This window comes from Scheffersomyces coipomensis, assembly GCF_036884675.1.
Source record: "Scheffersomyces coipomensis strain NRRL Y-17651 chromosome Unknown DFJ63scaffold_5, whole genome shotgun sequence".
Classification (NCBI taxonomy): domain Eukaryota; kingdom Fungi; phylum Ascomycota; class Pichiomycetes; order Serinales; family Debaryomycetaceae; genus Scheffersomyces; species Scheffersomyces coipomensis.
The window spans coordinates 1,200,658-1,218,863 of NW_027042896.1; the positions used below are offsets into that span (position 1 = coordinate 1,200,658).

An 18,206-nucleotide genomic window follows, 5' to 3' on the forward strand; every position below is an offset into this window, starting at 1 on the left:
ACACAAATTTTATATATATCCACCGATAAAGCTCATCAATTCATCCCTCCCTCTCTGCACACATTGTAATTTCCATCACCCACTACCACATTTTGATTTTAAACTTTTATTATTCAACAACAACAACAACTTCTTCTTCTTCTTCTTCTTCTTGTTCTTTTTCATCAGTTCAAACATTAACTGATTTATATCGATCATCTTTCTTCCCATTCAGTGTCGATCCAAGTCAAGTCAAGTCAAGTCATTACTTTTTTTTTTCCATTTGGCTTTTACAACATTTCGTTTGAGTTGTTAATTCCCCTCCTTTTTTCCCCGTTTGTTTCTTTTTGTATCCTGATTCAAAACCATTGCATTTACAATCCAATCCATCAAAGGCTGTTTCATTATTTGCAACAACAATCTGAATCAATCAAATCAATCAATTAATTCATTTTAATATCGTCTAATTGCATCCATTAATGCCAAATATTATATCTAACTACTTTATTAAACTATGATTTCTCATACTTCAACTTTAAGCTCAATACTTCCTCCTCCCGTTCAGCCACAATCATCTCCCGATTCTTCATCCCCAAATATAATCCTTTCAAATCATCATCATCTTCATCATCAACAACAACAAGATCATCTTCTCCATCATGATCTTCAACTCCATCATCCTCATTCTCATTCGTCCCATAATGATATGTCGCCTCTAAAATGGCAAGATGATATACCAACCACATCTTCAACATCTTCTGTTGCAAATACAAATAATACTGATCAATCATCATCATCCATAACTAAAACAAATTCAACATCTACTCATAATTCATCTTCATCATCTTCATCACCAAACAACAATACCAACAATATTAACACTTCTAATCCAACCACAACTGATTCAACTCCTATAATCGCTATATCAAAGAAAAAGACTAAAAATTTAAAAGTTTTAGCTGATGGTCAAGTTTTAAAAGTTCAAAAAACAAGACAAAGAAAAATCCTTAGTTGTATTTATTGTCATTCTAAAAAGATAAAATGTTCAAGACAACAACCCATTTGTAATAATTGTGATAAATTAGGTTTGGAATGTAAATATTTCGTTAATGAAAGAATAAGTAGAGGTGGTAAAAAATCAGCTAGATTAACTGAAGAAGAACGTCAAAGTAGAAAAAGAGGATCTTTAATCTTAGATTCTGATTCAAATAATAATGCAAATAGTTTTAATGCTAAAAAATCAAGAAGTTCAACTTCAGAAATTGATGATAATGATAATGATAATGATGATGATGATGATGATTTTGAAAATGATAATATGGATGAAGAAGATGAAGAAGATGATGATACTGATATGAATAATGATATTGAAAATAAAGTTAAACCAAATAAATCAATCGATTTACATCATTCAATTTCAAATGAAGGCCCTGGTGGTCCAAATTCAACAAAATTGACTACTTCAATTTCTTCATCAACTCATCCTCATATTAAACTTGAAGATGATTCAAATAACCATGTCACTTCCGCATCTGCTCCTCCTTCTATTTCATCATCTGCTTCATCATCCATATCTCAAGCTTCTTCAAATCAATTAGCTACAACTGTTTCATCAATTTCATCTAATAGTGATAATAATAATCATAATGCTAATAATAATCATGCTTCAAATGTTGATTCATTCAGTAAGGTGGTTCAAACTCCAGGTGGAATGCTTCCTGAACTTTCATTAAATTATTTAAATTTGAATTTTAATATGACAAATCAATCAAATACAAATGATGATCCTTTATCAACTGCTGGTAATACTCCTCAAAGTATTAATTCAAGTATGGTGAATGATATTGAAGCTAGAAAGAAGTCCTTCTTACAACAACAGCAACAAGCTCAACAGCAGGCTCAACAACAACAACAAGCTCAACAACAAATGTTATCGAATACTGGAGGTATCTTACAAACTCCTATATTTAATAACTTATCAAATAATATCACTAATACTTATTTCAATACTAATTTCTTAAATCAAAATCCTCAAAATCCTCAGCAACAACAACAAGGTCCTCAAAATGGTCCACCTACAAATCCTAATGAAGATCAATATTCATTCAACTTGTCATCATTCACATTTGCCAATCAAGAAGGATTATTAAATTCATCCTTACCTTCCAATTTCAATTCTCCCGTTGCTCATCAACATATTCAAACTACAACTTTATCTCATAGTAATAGCACTAATAATATCAGTGGATTATTTAATAAATCAGTCAATGAAAATATGAATTCTAAAGGTAATAACAATAATAATCTCAACAATAATAATCTCAACAATAATAATAATAACAATGTCAACAACAACAATATTGGTAATAATAGTAATAACAATAGTATGAATACCGGTAGTAGCTTAAATGGTGTTAATATCCCTCCCACTCCTTCTTCATCAGATACAGTTATTGGATCGAAGAATCAACCCAATAATCCAGGTTTACATAATTCATTAAATGCTTATTCTTCAAATCCAGCCACGACGGTGAATTATCTTTATGGAACCAATACTTATTATTCCAATGACAATTTGTTAGACGATTTATTAAAACATTTACCTAGTTGTAAAGAAAGATCATTTGAATTGATTGATCGGTATATTAATTCCGTCCATCTTTTATTCCCCATTGTTGTTACCCTTTCTGATTTCTTAAAGGAACATGAACGTTATTGGTCATTAGTTAATCAAGATTCAAGTTTTATTCCTCAAAATAATAATAACAATAATTTTAATAATAATATTTCTCATCTTTATCCTTCATCCATTACTAAACCAAGTCCCGATGCTGCTTCAATTTCATCTGGTTCTTCAGCTAATGATGATGGTGATTTCAATTATTTACAATTTTATACCCTTTATTTCCCTATCTTGTATGCATCCACTATATCTGAATTTGAAGAGTATGATAATTTATTATTGAATCAGGATATTAATCGTTATTTGAAAGCTTTTAATAAGATTTGTCAATATTATAATTATCCTCATGGTTTAAAAACCATTCCATTATTATTAGGTAATGTTATTATTCAATCAACTTCACCTAATCCATCCACCATGGAAATGTCTCAAATCATTAGATATGCTAAATTTTTACAAATGCATAAAGATCCATTAATCACTTTAAGAATCAATGATTGGGAAGTTATTAAATTTAGAAGATTATTATGGTGGGTTATCTTTGGTTTAGATGCTTTAACATCACATAATTTCTGTTTACCTCCTGTTTGTAAATTTGAAGACTTTAATGTTTTGATGCCTGAAGAAGAAGAACCAATCTTTGATAAATTAGGTATTGTGAAGGAAAAGAAATTGAATGTGAGTATTTTATCAATGAATGTTAAATTTAAATATGATAGGATTTTAAGTGAATTGGTGTATCATTTACATAATGGTTTATCATCTAATATTACTCCTACTCAAATTAATGAAATCAAAAAAATGATTATTGATTATTTCAAATATATTCATAGATCAATTTATAGAATGAATCAATTTTATAAATTGAATCCACCATCTACAGTTCAAGAAATGAATTTAATTAATTTTATTAAAAATCATTCTTGGAGTTTTGTTGATCGTGCTTTAATGTTGTTACATAAAAAGATTTTATTTGGGGATAATACAAGTGAATATAATAATAATCAAAATCAAAATAATTATGGTTTAAAGACTGGTAATCAATATTTACATCATAGAAGTAGTATTAGAAATACTAATGATGAATTATTAGATGCCAATAGTCTTTCTAAATCTAGAAATGGAGTATTATCATTAAGTCAATATGAAGATACATTTGGTAGAATTCAAGAAGCCAATATCATTTTGAATTTTAATAATTCTTCAATTTCATTATTAAGATTTAATCAATCAGAAAATTTCTCCTATGATAATATGCATAATAACTTAATTCCATCTATTTTACATAATTTAAATGATTTCTTAAAGTATAATGATTTCATTAAATTCGGGAAATATAATTGGTACATTAAACGTACTATTCCCATTGATTCACTTATTTTGATGTTTATTATTATTACCGTTAAATTTAAATATGAATTCATGACATTGAATGAATTATGTATTTATGTCAAATTGATTAATAAAGCTTTATTCATTTTAAATCGAAAATGGTTTAAGAATGAAAAGTATAAGAGAATGTTATCATTGACTAATTTAACTTGGGAATTCTTATTAAAGAGATATAGTATTATTGAATTAATTAATCAATATAATGAATCTAATGGAAATAATAATGGTGCTCGAATTGAATTTTTCGATTACCAAGTTACAGGATATATGAATTTAAATGATTTATTTAATATTATGGATGTTCCACAACCAATTTTTAATGATGAAGAATTTTTAGAAGAAATGTTGGCTGAAGAAGATAAATTACAAGGATTGGATATTGCAAATCCAACTGATCAACAACAACAACAACAATTACAACAAAGAAGTCGTAACCATCATCGTAACAATCATAGAAACAATGGTGGTAATGGAGGTAATAATGGACCTTCATCAATGACTTCCAATCTTCACGATTCCAATTTAAAGAAAGAATTAGATTACAATCAACGTAATTCTTCTTTGATTCCAAACCATAATGAACATAGTAGAATGCCAGTGAATAGTAATCAATTGGCTATTATAAGTCATAATTTAAGTCCTGAAACAAAGAGTGAATTAATTCAATTGAATGAAAAGATTTATTATGATCTTCGAAACAATTTTGTTGACATTAATGATTATTGTGCCTTTTATTCAAGTTTAGAAAATATTCTTCATGAATTAATGGATTACGTTCATAAAGCATGAACATTGATATCCTTGTGTTATAAAAAACCAAAACAGACCATGTACCATACAAAAAATGAAAATCAAAAATCAAAAAACAAAATACAAAAAAAATTATCAAAGATTTTAAAACAATGTATTTAACGATTTTAGGTTAGTTCAATTCTTCTATTATAAGTTCAAGTAATTTATAATACCTTTTTTATATAGTTTGCGCTTATTAAACAACGATTATTGTTACCGTTTGAAATTATAAATGTAGTTGCAAAATTGAAATCAAGGGAAATTTTGACGCGTGCAAAATCGCACGTGATTAGAATCCCGGCGTAAAAACCGGCAAAATTTCTCGTCCGCAAATGACTCCGTGGCCAAGCTGGCTAAGGCGTGAGACTGTTAATCTCAAGATCGTGAGTTCAATCCTCACCGGGGTCGTTTTGATCATTTTCTTTTTTTTTTAAACTTGTACGGGATTTGACTTACGTTAAGGAAGTTTGATTCTTTTTACTTCCTTATATTCTTGTTATATTGATAACTACATCGTTGAAGCCTTTGAAATCTGAATGTTTGAATATATTGAATTTTCACTTGCAAACAATTAAGTAACGAAGAAATAAAAACTATGTACAATGATATAATATAACCATGATAATTTGAACGTTTGTTGCCCTTTAGGAGAGTATACCAACTTCTCTTTATGACATAACTAACAGAAACCTCCCTTTATTGAAAGCATCAAATGGGAAAAGTAGAATGATGAACAATTTGTTCACTGATCTAACTTCGCTTTTTCAATTAATTGTGTTTTTGCTTTAATGGTTCAACAACTAATTTATCAAAAGTGAACATTTGTGAAACGGTGGTTTGTCTCTTTAATTGGGCTAAACTATCGATACCCTTGTTATAAAAGTCAACGATATCTTTTTCTTCCTTTAATGATTTGTGCTCCTTAAATGAATCAACAATCTTTCTCTTGGAATATTCTCTGAAGTTATAATTGTCGAATTTGGCAGCTCTTTCCAATAATTGTTTATATAAACCTAATATTTGCTTTGATGTGACAGACATTGTAATATCTATTCAAGTACTATTCTGTTATGTTATCTTATCGAAATGAATGATAATTGATTTATTTAAACTTTGACATATCTAAAAAATCTAGGTTATATTTTCTTGATGACAAAATTAAAAAGGGTAGTGCGCTGCCCCATCTATCATGATTTAATATATAATGCACGCCATATAAATTATAAATTAGTCTACTACTTACTGCTACCAGTGGTTTCGGTTTCTGTATCGGAATCGGCATAGGTTTTCAAGTATGCATCCATTTGAGCATCACTGGCCCTGGATCTTTTATTCTTTTTAACATTTGCTTCGGCCATCATTTCTTCAAAGACTCTAGCTTCTTCATCTTCTTCTGGTGATCTCTTAACCAAGGATGCTTCTCTTCCGATGAATAATAAAGCTCTAGCTCTACTTATTTTTTCCTTCTTGGAAATAGATTTATCATTTAAAACTTGTTTACAAACTTTATTAAGCGTACCAGTAACCTCAAATTTAGTTGCTGCCCAAGCTGTTGCTACCATTTTACCACTACTTATACGTTGCTTCTCCGCATGTCTATATCTGATTTCATCAGAAATTGCTATACCATTAAGTTCAGCAATTTGAATAGCTTCTTCTTCCTTCATCATATCTTCAACATAAGATTGTGCATCCACAGCCGACTTTAAGATCGAATATCCATTTTTAACAGTAGTGGCGGTACTTTTGGCTGATGAAAATATTTTAGAAACACCAAATGTTTTAGATGAATTGATAGTTGCATTAGCTTGAGTTGTATATATTTTTCCAATCAAATGAAGTAATTCAATACCAAAACTTTCAATCTTTAAATCTTCAAACTCTTGTCTTAATTTTAAAGTGAATTGTTCAAGAGCACTAGGAGTAGTTACAACACTTTCATATTTTTCGATTTTAGAAAGTAAATTGGCAGCTAACTTATTAACCTTTTCGATTTTAGCTAATCTAGTTTCTTCTTGCATTGCAGCTATCTTTTCTCTTTTTTCCTTGGTTATCTTAGCATGCTTCTTTTTTTCAAGTTCTTCACTAGTTAATTCAGGTTTACTGATAGCGGATTGTGAATTGTCATTATGAAGGGTTAAATCTGATACTTTTTCATTTAATTTGTCTGTTGAAGTATTTTCATCATCGTCTTCTCCTAATATCTCAGAAGCTTTAGTTGCCTCGTTTATCAAAGATAATTCTCCAATCCAGTCTTGAAAGGCAACACCACCGAATACCATGGTGAAAAATTCAGCTGGATCAATATCAGCAGCAGCATTCTCGACATTTGAGCTCTTCATCCCTTCAACACCTACTTCATCATAGATTGCTCTTGATCCTTCATCTTGAAGTATTCCGTAAGCTTCTCCCAATTCCTGAAATTTCTCAGCTGCTTGGGGATCATTGGCATTTTTATCTGGATGAAGTTTAATTGCCTGCTTTCTATAAGCTTTTTTCAACTCTAAGGCCGTTGCAGTTGGTTCAACACCCAAGATATCATAATATGTAGTGTCTTTCACCATGACTCAATGATGTTGTATTGAATAATTACCTTTTACTGATTAAATCTATTTTGATTTTATAATTTCTGTACTTACCAAAAAAAATGACGTTTTTTATATACAGGAGATACAAATTTACTGCAAAAAAAATATTTATCGGCTATGCTATGTATATATTGCAGTATTAGAATGAGAACGTAATACTATCCAATTGTGGAACGACAAGAAGTGTTTCTTGTCCATTTTTGAAAAGAGTATCAAGGTCATCTTCAGTATTAGATTGTGAACCTTTTATCACACATCTTGGAAGTAAGACTTTTCCAACCGTCAATGGGATTATTACTAAATCGATTTCATGAATTTGTTCACGATTATATGGAGTCAAATCAAACAGGTACTTTTTGAAACCGGAAATGAGCCAACCATCATCATTTTGAATCAGTAACTGGAAGTTTTCTCTATGCAGGCTCTCGGAGGCTGATGTACTTGGGGATGGGGATGATTCGGCAAGCGCCAATCCATTATCCTTGGGGCTTTTGTCAAATTCATCATTATACCATTTGGTTTCAGTTTGAATAAGGAGTTTGACAGAGATTGGCTCTCCAACGATATACTTTTGTTTCCTTTCATACTTGGCTTCCACTATATGCAAGTGTTTCAAATATGGAATTGCTACTGAAATGTGTAGCTCTTGGGTTAAATCTTCTAACAGAAGCTCTTCGACATCAATGTGTTCATCAACTATCTTGCTGAATAAATCGAGTAATAGAATTTGATCAGATTTTAATTGAACATGTTTCAATATTATATTTTCAATTAAAATGAATAGCTCTTTACCATTAAGTATTTGAATAAACTTATTAATTCCATAATTGTTTAAATCATATTTTAATTTATCAATAGCTTGAACTTTCATCAAGTGCCAATACTTCAATAATCCCAACTCTTTTAACCTCTCTGTAATTTGATTTTGAACAATTGTGGAGCACTCACTTCTTAAATTGGAATACTCAAGAATTAAATCAAATGTATCAGTTGCAGTTATAGAATAACCGGGTTTGGGGATGATTTTAAAGAACAAACCGGCTGGTTGTTCGCCGAAAGCTATCAATGCGGACAACAGTTTCTTGGGCTTTTCGATTGTATAATTTTCATTTGAAGTAGTCAACAAACTAGAAATGAGTCTGATTGGATATTTAGGAGATGAAGTTCCAACCAGAAAATTGGAATAAATAAAATGTGGTCTAAATATATCTTGAACCGAAACCGCCATAGTTAATGTAGTATCCAAACTAGCAGTCAACGAGTGACTGTATATCTCGGACTTAATATTATACTTTATAGTAGCACCGATAACAACTACCTTATTATCACTGAAGTATTTCAAAGGAAATTCGATATCATACAGCTGACCTGGACCTATTTCTTTTATGTCAAGATCAACTCCGTTTAGTTCCAAATTCAATCCTTCTGTCCTAGGAACAAGGTCAACCCTCAAGTTTTTGAGCTTTGTCTTCCCATTATGGATACGTAGAACTGCACTGGTAGTACCTAATTTTATTTCCTTACTATTTAGAAACTCACACCACAACTTATCCATATTTTGATAGTAAAGTAGTTGCGGAAGATTTCTAAATTTCGCCAATGGCTTAATCGAGGGATCTCCAAAGTGTATAACTGTATGGTTTGGATCATCAGATACTCCCACTGATCCAAATTCTTGCAGAAGTTCTAGATTTTCATTTATCCTAACTGTAACTCTTGTTGGTGTGAAAATCCCCAGCTTGAAAAAATTAGAATATACCTTTATCTTCTGACTCTTTTTAGGCTCAAGTGTAATGTTTGTAACGTTGAAAGAAAGTTGATCGTCATATTCTTCTCCATCCAAATGAACATTGATTTCTTCAAAGTCAAATGGGATTTCGAATTTATTCACAATCATAACTTCAAGATAGTATTTCGACGCAGAACATGAATCATCTGCCTCGATGTAAGGGTATAATTCAATTTCAAAAAGAGCATCAAGTGGGTAATCGATTAACTCATCTTGTTCAAGACAGGTATCCTTTATACTTTGAAATAAACTTTCAACTTTCTCTGGATTCATTAATAATGAGTAATTGTTGATTCCAACTTGACCAGCAGTACCCACTTTTAAGCAAGAAATCAATTTAAGACCAGTGAATATCTTTCTTTGTGAGTCTGACAGTTCAACCTTAAGTAAACATTGAAGATAAACATCCAATAGAAAACTACCCATAAAGCTCCATCCATTGGAAATATAGACATCAAAGGATTCTTCAATGATGTTTAAAGCCTCTTCATAATCACCTCGCTGGTATTTCAATAATGCCAAGTCAATACTTAATATGTCAATTGACTTTAAACGGGAGCATTTACTAAACTCTTGGATGGTTGATTCCGTTATATTCTCAAAGTAATCTTGAAATTCATTCTCCAGAGATAAGGCCTTTAACAACTTTCTATTAGTTAGTTGGAGTTCTTTTACCGGTTTATCTATGTTTTGGTCATCAGTTAGAGAAACATCTTCAAATTGTCCTGTCAATTGTAAATTAAAGCCTCTCTTTGATGCTAAATTGATTAATGCTGTTCTCTGCAGCAATTTTAATTCACCTCTGAATTCATAAATATCATTTAAGGATATAGTATCGTCATCAGTATCATTAAGTATTTCGATAAGTCTTTGATATATTGGGAGCTCAATGAAACTATCAACAATTGAGAAAATAAATTCATCTAAATCGGCTGATTTAAATGTGTCGGAAACATCATTGACATAATAAATTAACTTTTGGAATAAATTGATAACAAAGAGTGAAGATATGGAAACCGAAACTGCAGAATTAGCCAAGTTCTGTAGCAAACCAGATTCCGCTGCAAATAACAGCAACTTTAATTGAAATAGATTAATGGCATCTTCAGTAAAGCATGATGCTGGATTGGTAGAGCAGAAAAATTTATAATTTTCAAAAGATTTTGGTAATGCCTTTATAGAATAATCGAGCTTTTCATTAAGTAAACTTTCAGACTTAAGTGACTGGAAAATATCCAAAGCATCTTGATAAAGTCTCATGTCGTTGAATAAATTTCCTAAACTTAGGTTATTGATGAATTTCTCTAACGGACTTGCTTTCAGTTGAGCTAACCTACGATTAAATTCTTGAAATCTTTCGTTGAAGGATGATATTAATAATTCCTTTAATTTTGAAGTTAGATCAGTATATGATTCTGATTTTTCTGATTCATTTGATGATTGTTCTTTAATCTTGATAAATTTTGCTGAATCATCATCTGTCTTATATACTGGTACTTTCGCTATATGTTGCCATTCTTTACCATTGTAACCAAAATCAACTTTCAATTTATCAAAGCTTGATGTCTTTATAAGGGTACTATTCTTATCTTTCACAGATGATGGTACATATAAAACTATCATCCATTCAATTTTTCTTTCTAGTACAAGTTTCTTTAGCCATTCTTTGATCAAAGGTCTAACTTGAGATCTGTAAAATTCAAGATTATCGATTTTAACAATCATGATTCTCAAATAAACATCATCAATTATATTTTTGTTTAATTCTTCAGTCTTAGTGTTTGGGATTTCTTCAATTAGACTTATAGGTAATGAAGCTATTGATTTTAATGGTTTTGAAGGATGGAATTTCCAGTGTAAGTTGGACAAGGGTAGATTACTCTCTAGATCTTTCTTAATGGCTGCATAGAGATTAAAAGGATCATAGTACCCAACTCTAACCGAATTGTTATGTATCCCCTCTTCTACCTCCATTTGATATGTAATGTTGTCTTAACAATAACCATCTAATTATAAGTTCAGATTCTATACGTTTTTTGTTTTTGCTGCCATATAAAATATGAGACGCGATATCCGGTCTTCTGGTCATGTGATTGGGCGACCGGATTATATACGAGACAATAAAAATCTTAGATGTCCCACAACTGAGATTATATTTATACAAGCTTCTGAAATGTACTATTTATTATCCAATTAGTCTCATTGATAAGCGGATATGCCTGTTTAACAACTACCATGATCTTGATATAGTATTCCATATAGCTATAACAGTTGTATACTGCACTTATGATAGGCCAAAGCTGTGTACTATTAAATTGCGAATTCTAAGGCTGCAACCAACTAGGCAAAAAACTGTGGATCCAAAGTACTCAATTAAATTGATCCCACTGAAAACAAAGGATTATAAATACAATATTATCATAATATATACTTGATTATATAGTTCTCTTCTATCTTTCTATCTATCGGTTCTCTATAAACAAACTGGTAATTAATACAATTGGAGGTGGTATAAATCATGGAGACAGCTTCTCTATTGAAAAAGAAATCGATTAGTACCCTTCTGGAAAGAGGAGAACAAGACTTTAGTGAGGAAGATGAACCATATATAGATCTTGATGTGTTTGATAATTCCAACTATGAAAATACAGTTACCACTTATAGCAAGGATTCATTTATTTATATAGTGAAGAAATTCTTTAATGATAAAATAGATAAACACCCTTTAGAACAAGCATTTATATTAAAGTTGGATATCTTCTTGATGGCATCAAGTATGTTAGGATATTTCATTAAGAATTTGAATCAATATAATATCACTTTAGCATATAATAATGGTATGGATGAATATTATAAAATGGATAAAAATCAATTTAATTATCTTTTATCTATATGGACCGTTGGTTATATCGTGGGTCAACTTCCAGCAAACTATTTAATACATCATAATCTTATTAATTTCCGATATTTCCTTGGTTTCATACAATTTGCATGGAGTTTCTTAGCCATTTTACAATACAATGCAACTTCATTGACTGAGTTTTATATCTTGAGATTCGTTTTGGCTCTTTTAGAAGCTCCCTTGTTTATTTCATTAGAGTATCTTTTAGGTAGTTGGTATTACCCTGCAGAAATAAATAAAAGATCAACATACCTTGCCATAAGTTCAGGAATTGCATCGGTAATAGCTGGTCCATTACAACAATTAATCATAGAATTAAGTAAAGATTCAAATATACCTCCATTCAAATTGAATTTTCTTTTGGATGCTATAATTAGTTTACCAATAGCGGCATTCACAATGATTGCTAATCCAAATCTACCAACTAATACTACTAATTGGTATTGGAATGATACTGATAAACTAATTGCATTGGAAAGAAGGAGGAAAATGGGTGCAAAAATAGATAAGCCACATCAGAAGAAATCAACAAGCTCGTATAAATCATATCTTGGCAAATGGCAAATATGGATATTTCCCATGATGTTCTGGGCATTCAATAATGGTGGCCATGTTACAAGTCAACCAACTTTAGTAAGTTGGATGAAAATGGAATTGAATTTACCTTCTGAATATTATAATATCATACCTTCTATTATCCATTTCGTTGGTATAATATTCGCTATAACAGTAGGATACTTAAATGATTATCTTGGTGGGATTTATAATCACGTCTTTCTCAAGATTTATTTCGCATCAATGGTAATTGGATGTCTTTTATTAAGTTATTGGGATTTACCACTATGGTTGCATTGGTTTTCATTCTTTTTAATTGGTGTTCCGGGCTCTTGGGGACAACCTCAAATATACAGTTGGATTAATAGAATTATGGTCAAGGATGATTCATTTAGAAGTTTTCTTATTAGTGTAACTAATACTTTAGCTTATGTTATTGGAAGTGTGGTTCCTATATTTGTATTCGATAGCAAGTACAGACCAAAGTATTTTATTGGTTTTGTATATACTGCATGTCTAAGCTTTTTTGGTTTGATTATGACTTATGTTGCTGACAGTTATACTAAGAGGGATGAGCATAGAGAAAAGTACAATGCGGTTATAGAAGTTGAACTTTAATTAATTATTATTTACAGTTATATATAACTTTTCAGTTAACTATACAATTTGCATGGATTTGAAAATCAATCTTGAATCATATTTAATGATTTGATGTAGACTATGAAAGTTATATCTGTTTATTAAAACCAAGATAATTTATCATTACCTTCCCAGATTAAATCACCCGATTGTAACTTGTCGTCGTCAACTTTATTATTAATTAAAATAGCAGATCTTGAACTATTCTCAAGACCAGCCTTAGATTTCCATTTAGATACTAAGATCTTCTTATTCTTTTCACTGACTTCTGATTCCCAAACACTGATCTTGACAGTAGTTTGACCTACGTTATCTTCGTTCTTTAATAAGTGGTTCTTTAACAAACTCAATAATTTCAAAGAAGCTGTTTCTTTATCATTACCATCAACGACAACGATCTTTAATACAGTAGCATAATTTTCAGTATCGTTAATCCAATCATAAGTCCAGATAATATAACCAACTAAATCATTGTCGTTGTTCAACAATTTAAGACCAAATTTATGTGGTTCAGATCTTTCAAATTTTTCCGCAATCTGCTCATACGTATCATTCACAAAATCAATTGGTTCAGTATGTTTCTTTTCGTGGAAAAGCTTATAACTGATATACTTACTTCTTAAATGGAACCAATCAACTAAGTCTGAAGTTGGTACTAATGTGACCCTTGATAAATGATCTTGTTTAACTTTTTCAATAATTTCTGCTTTTAATTGTTTATTGTGAATAGATAAATAAGGTTTGAATTTATGATATGGAATTAATTCAAATTTTTCATCAATACCCTCGACAGGCTTAGCATCTACTAATGGTATCAGTACTAATGGGATTTCAAACGACTTAAATCCATTCTTAACGTAGTATTCACCAACTTCAGAATAAAGAAATGTAAATCCATCTTCGCCTATTATTTCTGATTTGGCAATCTTCATCATTTTATCAACCATAATTCTAGCTAAACCTTGACCCCTGTATTCTGGATAAGTAAATACACCTCCAATACATCCAGTTGATACTTCTTTTTCCACAACTTCTCCATTTTCAAAGTCAAACCTCCAACCTGTACGGATCAATAATTCAATAGATGAGACTGGCTTCTTATCGCTAATTCTTCTTAACATGAAAACAAATAATCCATTAGGCTTGGTGGCTATCATTTTGGATTTTCCTAAGACCAAATCTCTGATTATATAGTCATCTGCTGTCAATCTCCCCTTCCAAGCAGCGGAGTTTTGTTGTCTGGTGAATTTGATTAATTCATAATCTGTTAAATGTAATAACTCATATTCTTCTGGATCTACTTTTGAAGCTGTCATCTTGAGCGTTTAAAATATCCTGATGAAATTAGGTTTAAATAAATATTAAATATACAAGTAGTAATTAATGAAGTTAAGTTGGGGTCTATTTATACTTTGAACTTAATCTAGCAGGATGCCGTTTGAGTTAAATTATATTTTAAAGATAGTCCCCTCTATATAGTCTTTGATATCTGCTAACGTTAACTAAACGCGATCTGATTTTGTACAATCGCTTCCTAATTGGGTGAATTTGCCGACACTATGTATTTTGCTCCAAACACATCATTTTTAGGTTTCATCTTACTCTTAATCAATAGAAACATAAATCAAATTACTCCACTAGTGGTTTCAAACAGATGAACTTCATTCCATTAAACGATTAGATCTTAAACTATATGAAGATCTATCTTCTCTGTAAATCAATGCGCTACCACTTTCTTTGAACGGTACACGTCCTGGCCAATATGGACAATGAAAAAAAATTAAAGAATTGAATAATAATTAAAGTAGGGTAATTTCAACCTAATTAGCATATATTATTCAACAAATATAAATACAAAATGGAATTGTTACCTGATGGTCAAGCCAATACTGCTGCTGAAGTATTGTGGGAAGATCAACAAAGAATTAATAAATTTTCAACGATAATAAACAAAAAAGATGAATTAACTGCTGTATTGAATAAATATAAGACTGAGAAAGAATATCTAGATGATTTATCACTTGAAATAGAATTATTAGATGAAGACGAGAAAGTCCAATATAAGATAGGTGAAGCATTTGTTTATATGAAAGTATCGAAGGCTATTGAAAGGGTAGAAAAGGATAATGAAAAATTGACTGCCAAAATAGAGGATATAGATGGAACTTTAGAAGGTTATGAAGAAAGTTTAGATTCATTAAAGACAGACTTGTACGCTAAGTTCGGAAATAATATCAATCTTGAACGTTAGATATACAGGTTTTATGTTTCGCTTCTCAAAGCTGTTAAGGGGTTAATGTTTTATAAAGATTGGCATGAAATTTTGTCTTATTATTAATTATACATGTATATAGTGTTACAAACGGAATAGACTATTCATCGTCACTCTCGTCATATGTAGGCAACTCGAGGGAATTTTCGTTACCTCTGCTCCTTTTAACAGGAGGCTCGCTTTCTCTTGGTGGTTCCGCATGACGCTTAACATGCTCCATGGGTTGTTGTGATACCAGTTTCCTCTTTCTATCTGATTCTCTTCTTTTCCAATTTTCTGATATTATTGGACAGAAATCGATGATTTCTTGCTCTTTTACACCATCCTTTATACTTAACAAGATCTTTTCCACAACACTTACATGATTACCATTACTCTTATCGTTTCTGAATCTTAACATTTCCCAAAATCCATGTTGAGAAGGACTTTGTCTACATTCTGCTATTCTTCCTTGTAATGGTTCACCCAAATTCTTCAATTTTTCCCAATCTTCATCCGCGAGGTATAATTTAGCAAAATCACTATGAACATTGTCACCTTGCCAGACTCTTAATTTTATCAAATTGGGTTTGGAATCATAATCAGTGTATGTTGATGATGGATCCTTCTCATCTATATCAGGATCTTGAAATTTATTGAATACAAATTCTAGTTCATAATCAATTGTGTTTTCTTCTGCTGGCTTCCATTTTAATAATGAATGATCGGTTCCAAATACATATGGTGTTTCAGCACAGGTAAAAATCAATCCATCTGATTCATGGAAAAGTTGATCTTTCATAGATAACACTTGGTCTGCTCTATACGAAGGTCTCATCATTTTGAAACTTACTTTAAATGGGAATTCAGGAGAATTAACAATCTTGGGGTTTTCTATTTTGAATTTATCGAATGGTTTCATGACATTTTCAGTAATATATCCTAGTCTTTTTGGTAACGGTCTATCAGCAATTGTTTTACTATTTATGGCTAAGGCATCAAATATACAGTATCTGAGTACTGGTTCGCTTACATTCTTATTTTCCAATACTAACTCTCCATCTAGAAGAGTTCCATGATGATATTCTTTTTGTTCAGCTGTCTCGTGGGTGGTTAATGGGAAATGTATGTTTGGTACGAAATAATATTCATTTTCACGGGTAATTAAGAATACCCCTTCTCCCTTGGCGTTGTCGTATATTATAAACAATAAACACCTCAATCCATCGGTCTTCTCACACACGAAATAGTCCTTTGTCTTCAATGTTTCCACTAAATGCTTTCTTTCAAATGATACTGGTTGAGAACCAGGAAAGTTAAAATTTCTTCTACCAAGTAAGTCTGCCACCATTCCTCGTAATTCTCTAGCTTCACCATCCTCCAACTTTGTCCCAGGAATCTGGGGCATATCTCTTTCCTCTAGTTGTATCATTGTCTTTCTGTAGCTGATGGTGTGGGTGTTTCTATTAATAATTAACTGTGCCCTTTAACATAACAATAATTTCCTTGCTTGTGGTCGCACTCTCGAAAAATTAAAAACATCACCAAAAAAGGTCGTGGGGATAGAATAGATTTTAATATATAAGAGATTTTGACTAGTTAGTGTTTCAATTAGCATCTAAGATAATTAACAAGTCAGATGAGGTTGACTTCCCGAATAATCAATAATGCATCCACTTACCTTAATCCAGAAGGTAAATTAACCTTGCAGTTGAGAAATTTACAAATTCCTTATATTGAAAATTTATCATTAACTCAAAATCGATTTTCAGTTATAGATTTATCCAATAATGAATTAATAGAGTTAAGCAATATTCCAGAAGATTTAACCAATTTGGAAGTCTTGTTATTGGCGAATAACAAGATTTCGTATATAGATGATACTATTGCAGAAAGTAATGGACTCAAATCGGTTGTATTAACTAATAACAATATTTCTCACTTTCACAAGAATTTCAAATGTTTTAAGGAACTTGAAAATCTATCCTTAATTGGTAATCCAATTCAAGATAGAGATAATTATAGACTATTCATAATTTGGTTGATACCGTCATTAAAAGTGTTGGATTTTTCAAAAATAAAAAAACTGGAACGAGATGACGCTGAAAATCTATTTGGATTACAAGTTGATGAACCATCGGAATTAGCAACGACCTATTTGAATGATACTAGTTCAGTTCTAAACAATAAAGATAATAATCTGAGTTATAAAGAGAAGAATTTGAAGACGGTTACTAAGAAATTGACTGATGCAGAGAGGGAAGACTTAATAAAGAAATTACAGAATGCTTCTAGTATCGAGGAAATAGAAATGCTTGAAAGTACAATACTGAAAGGCTATATATAAATGTTGTAAATATCATTAGGAACTGTAAATATATGTATATTAAATATAGGCACTCTAAATAATTGTGTGAAATATAGAGCATGTTACACAGAATAAAAATTTGAATATAAGGGAATTTTCAGAACTTTTTTTATGGCCCTATATCCCAATTTATTAAACCAGAAAGTATTTCTAAGGAAAGTACTACATGTTCAAGAGCTAAGATTGTTCATGTCCATATACATATGAATCTTTAGCATTATTAGAATATCCTTCTTTTCATACTTTTAACTCCATCCCCTCATATATT

The 18,206-nt window shown here is 30.9% G+C and overlaps 9 protein-coding genes and 1 non-coding gene across 10 annotated transcripts; 5 read left to right on the top strand and 5 right to left on the bottom strand. All coding sequences in view use genetic code 12, as the record gives it.

The window, feature by feature from the left end:
- Nucleotides 1–593: 593 nt before the first annotated feature.
- Nucleotides 594–4,843, top strand: ZCF5 (Zcf5p; the record flags this gene model as incomplete). Its single annotated transcript, XM_064907604.1, has 2 exons — nt 594–2,267; nt 2,424–4,843. The coding sequence occupies exons 1-2, from the start codon at nt 686–688 to the stop codon at nt 4,841–4,843; spliced, it is 4,002 nt and encodes a 1,333-aa protein (XP_064761214.1). The 5' UTR covers nt 594–685.
- Nucleotides 4,844–5,180: 337 nt separating this feature from the next.
- On the top strand, nt 5,181–5,254 carry DFJ63DRAFT_t105. Its single transcript has one exon. It is a non-coding gene; the product is annotated as a tRNA-Asn (tRNA).
- Nucleotides 5,230–6,110, bottom strand: DFJ63DRAFT_204600 (uncharacterized protein). The gene has a single exon (XM_064903957.1). It carries the CDS (start codon nt 5,885–5,887, stop codon nt 5,615–5,617), a length of 273 nt encoding a protein of 90 aa, XP_064761215.1. The 5' UTR covers nt 5,888–6,110; the 3' UTR covers nt 5,230–5,614.
- DFJ63DRAFT_314489 (uncharacterized protein) lies at nt 6,082–7,410 on the bottom strand (the record flags this gene model as incomplete). The annotated part of the gene is made up of 1 exon (XM_064906375.1): nt 6,082–7,410. One exon carries the CDS (start codon nt 7,408–7,410, stop codon nt 6,082–6,084), a length of 1,329 nt encoding a protein of 442 aa, XP_064761216.1.
- Nucleotides 7,411–7,573: 163 nt separating this feature from the next.
- Nucleotides 7,574–11,197, bottom strand: DFJ63DRAFT_314490 (transport protein particle complex II subunit; the record flags this gene model as incomplete). The annotated part of the gene is made up of 1 exon (XM_064906376.1): nt 7,574–11,197. The coding sequence occupies one exon, from the start codon at nt 11,195–11,197 to the stop codon at nt 7,574–7,576; it is 3,624 nt and encodes a 1,207-aa protein (XP_064761217.1).
- A 272-nt stretch (nt 11,198–11,469) lies between these two features.
- On the top strand, nt 11,470–13,718 carry DFJ63DRAFT_204288 (major facilitator superfamily domain-containing protein). Its single transcript, XM_064903956.1, has one exon. It carries the CDS (start codon nt 11,742–11,744, stop codon nt 13,296–13,298), a length of 1,557 nt encoding a protein of 518 aa, XP_064761218.1. The 5' UTR covers nt 11,470–11,741; the 3' UTR covers nt 13,299–13,718.
- DFJ63DRAFT_203433 (uncharacterized protein) lies at nt 13,360–14,906 on the bottom strand. The gene has a single exon (XM_064903949.1). The coding sequence runs from the start codon at nt 14,633–14,635 to the stop codon at nt 13,421–13,423; it is 1,215 nt and encodes a 404-aa protein (XP_064761219.1). The 5' UTR covers nt 14,636–14,906; the 3' UTR covers nt 13,360–13,420.
- DFJ63DRAFT_204233 (tubulin-binding prefolding complex subunit) lies at nt 14,768–15,630 on the top strand. The gene has a single exon (XM_064903955.1). The coding sequence runs from the start codon at nt 15,178–15,180 to the stop codon at nt 15,568–15,570; it is 393 nt and encodes a 130-aa protein (XP_064761220.1). The 5' UTR covers nt 14,768–15,177; the 3' UTR covers nt 15,571–15,630.
- A 61-nt stretch (nt 15,631–15,691) lies between these two features.
- CGT1 (mRNA guanylyltransferase) lies at nt 15,692–17,002 on the bottom strand (the record flags this gene model as incomplete). Its single annotated transcript, XM_064908413.1, has 1 exon — nt 15,692–17,002. The coding sequence occupies one exon, from the start codon at nt 17,000–17,002 to the stop codon at nt 15,692–15,694; it is 1,311 nt and encodes a 436-aa protein (XP_064761221.1).
- A 207-nt stretch (nt 17,003–17,209) lies between these two features.
- Nucleotides 17,210–17,917, top strand: LEA1 (U2 snRNP complex subunit; the record flags this gene model as incomplete). Its single annotated transcript, XM_064905185.1, has 1 exon — nt 17,210–17,917. One exon carries the CDS (start codon nt 17,210–17,212, stop codon nt 17,915–17,917), a length of 708 nt encoding a protein of 235 aa, XP_064761222.1.
- Nucleotides 17,918–18,206: the final 289 nt, after the last annotated feature.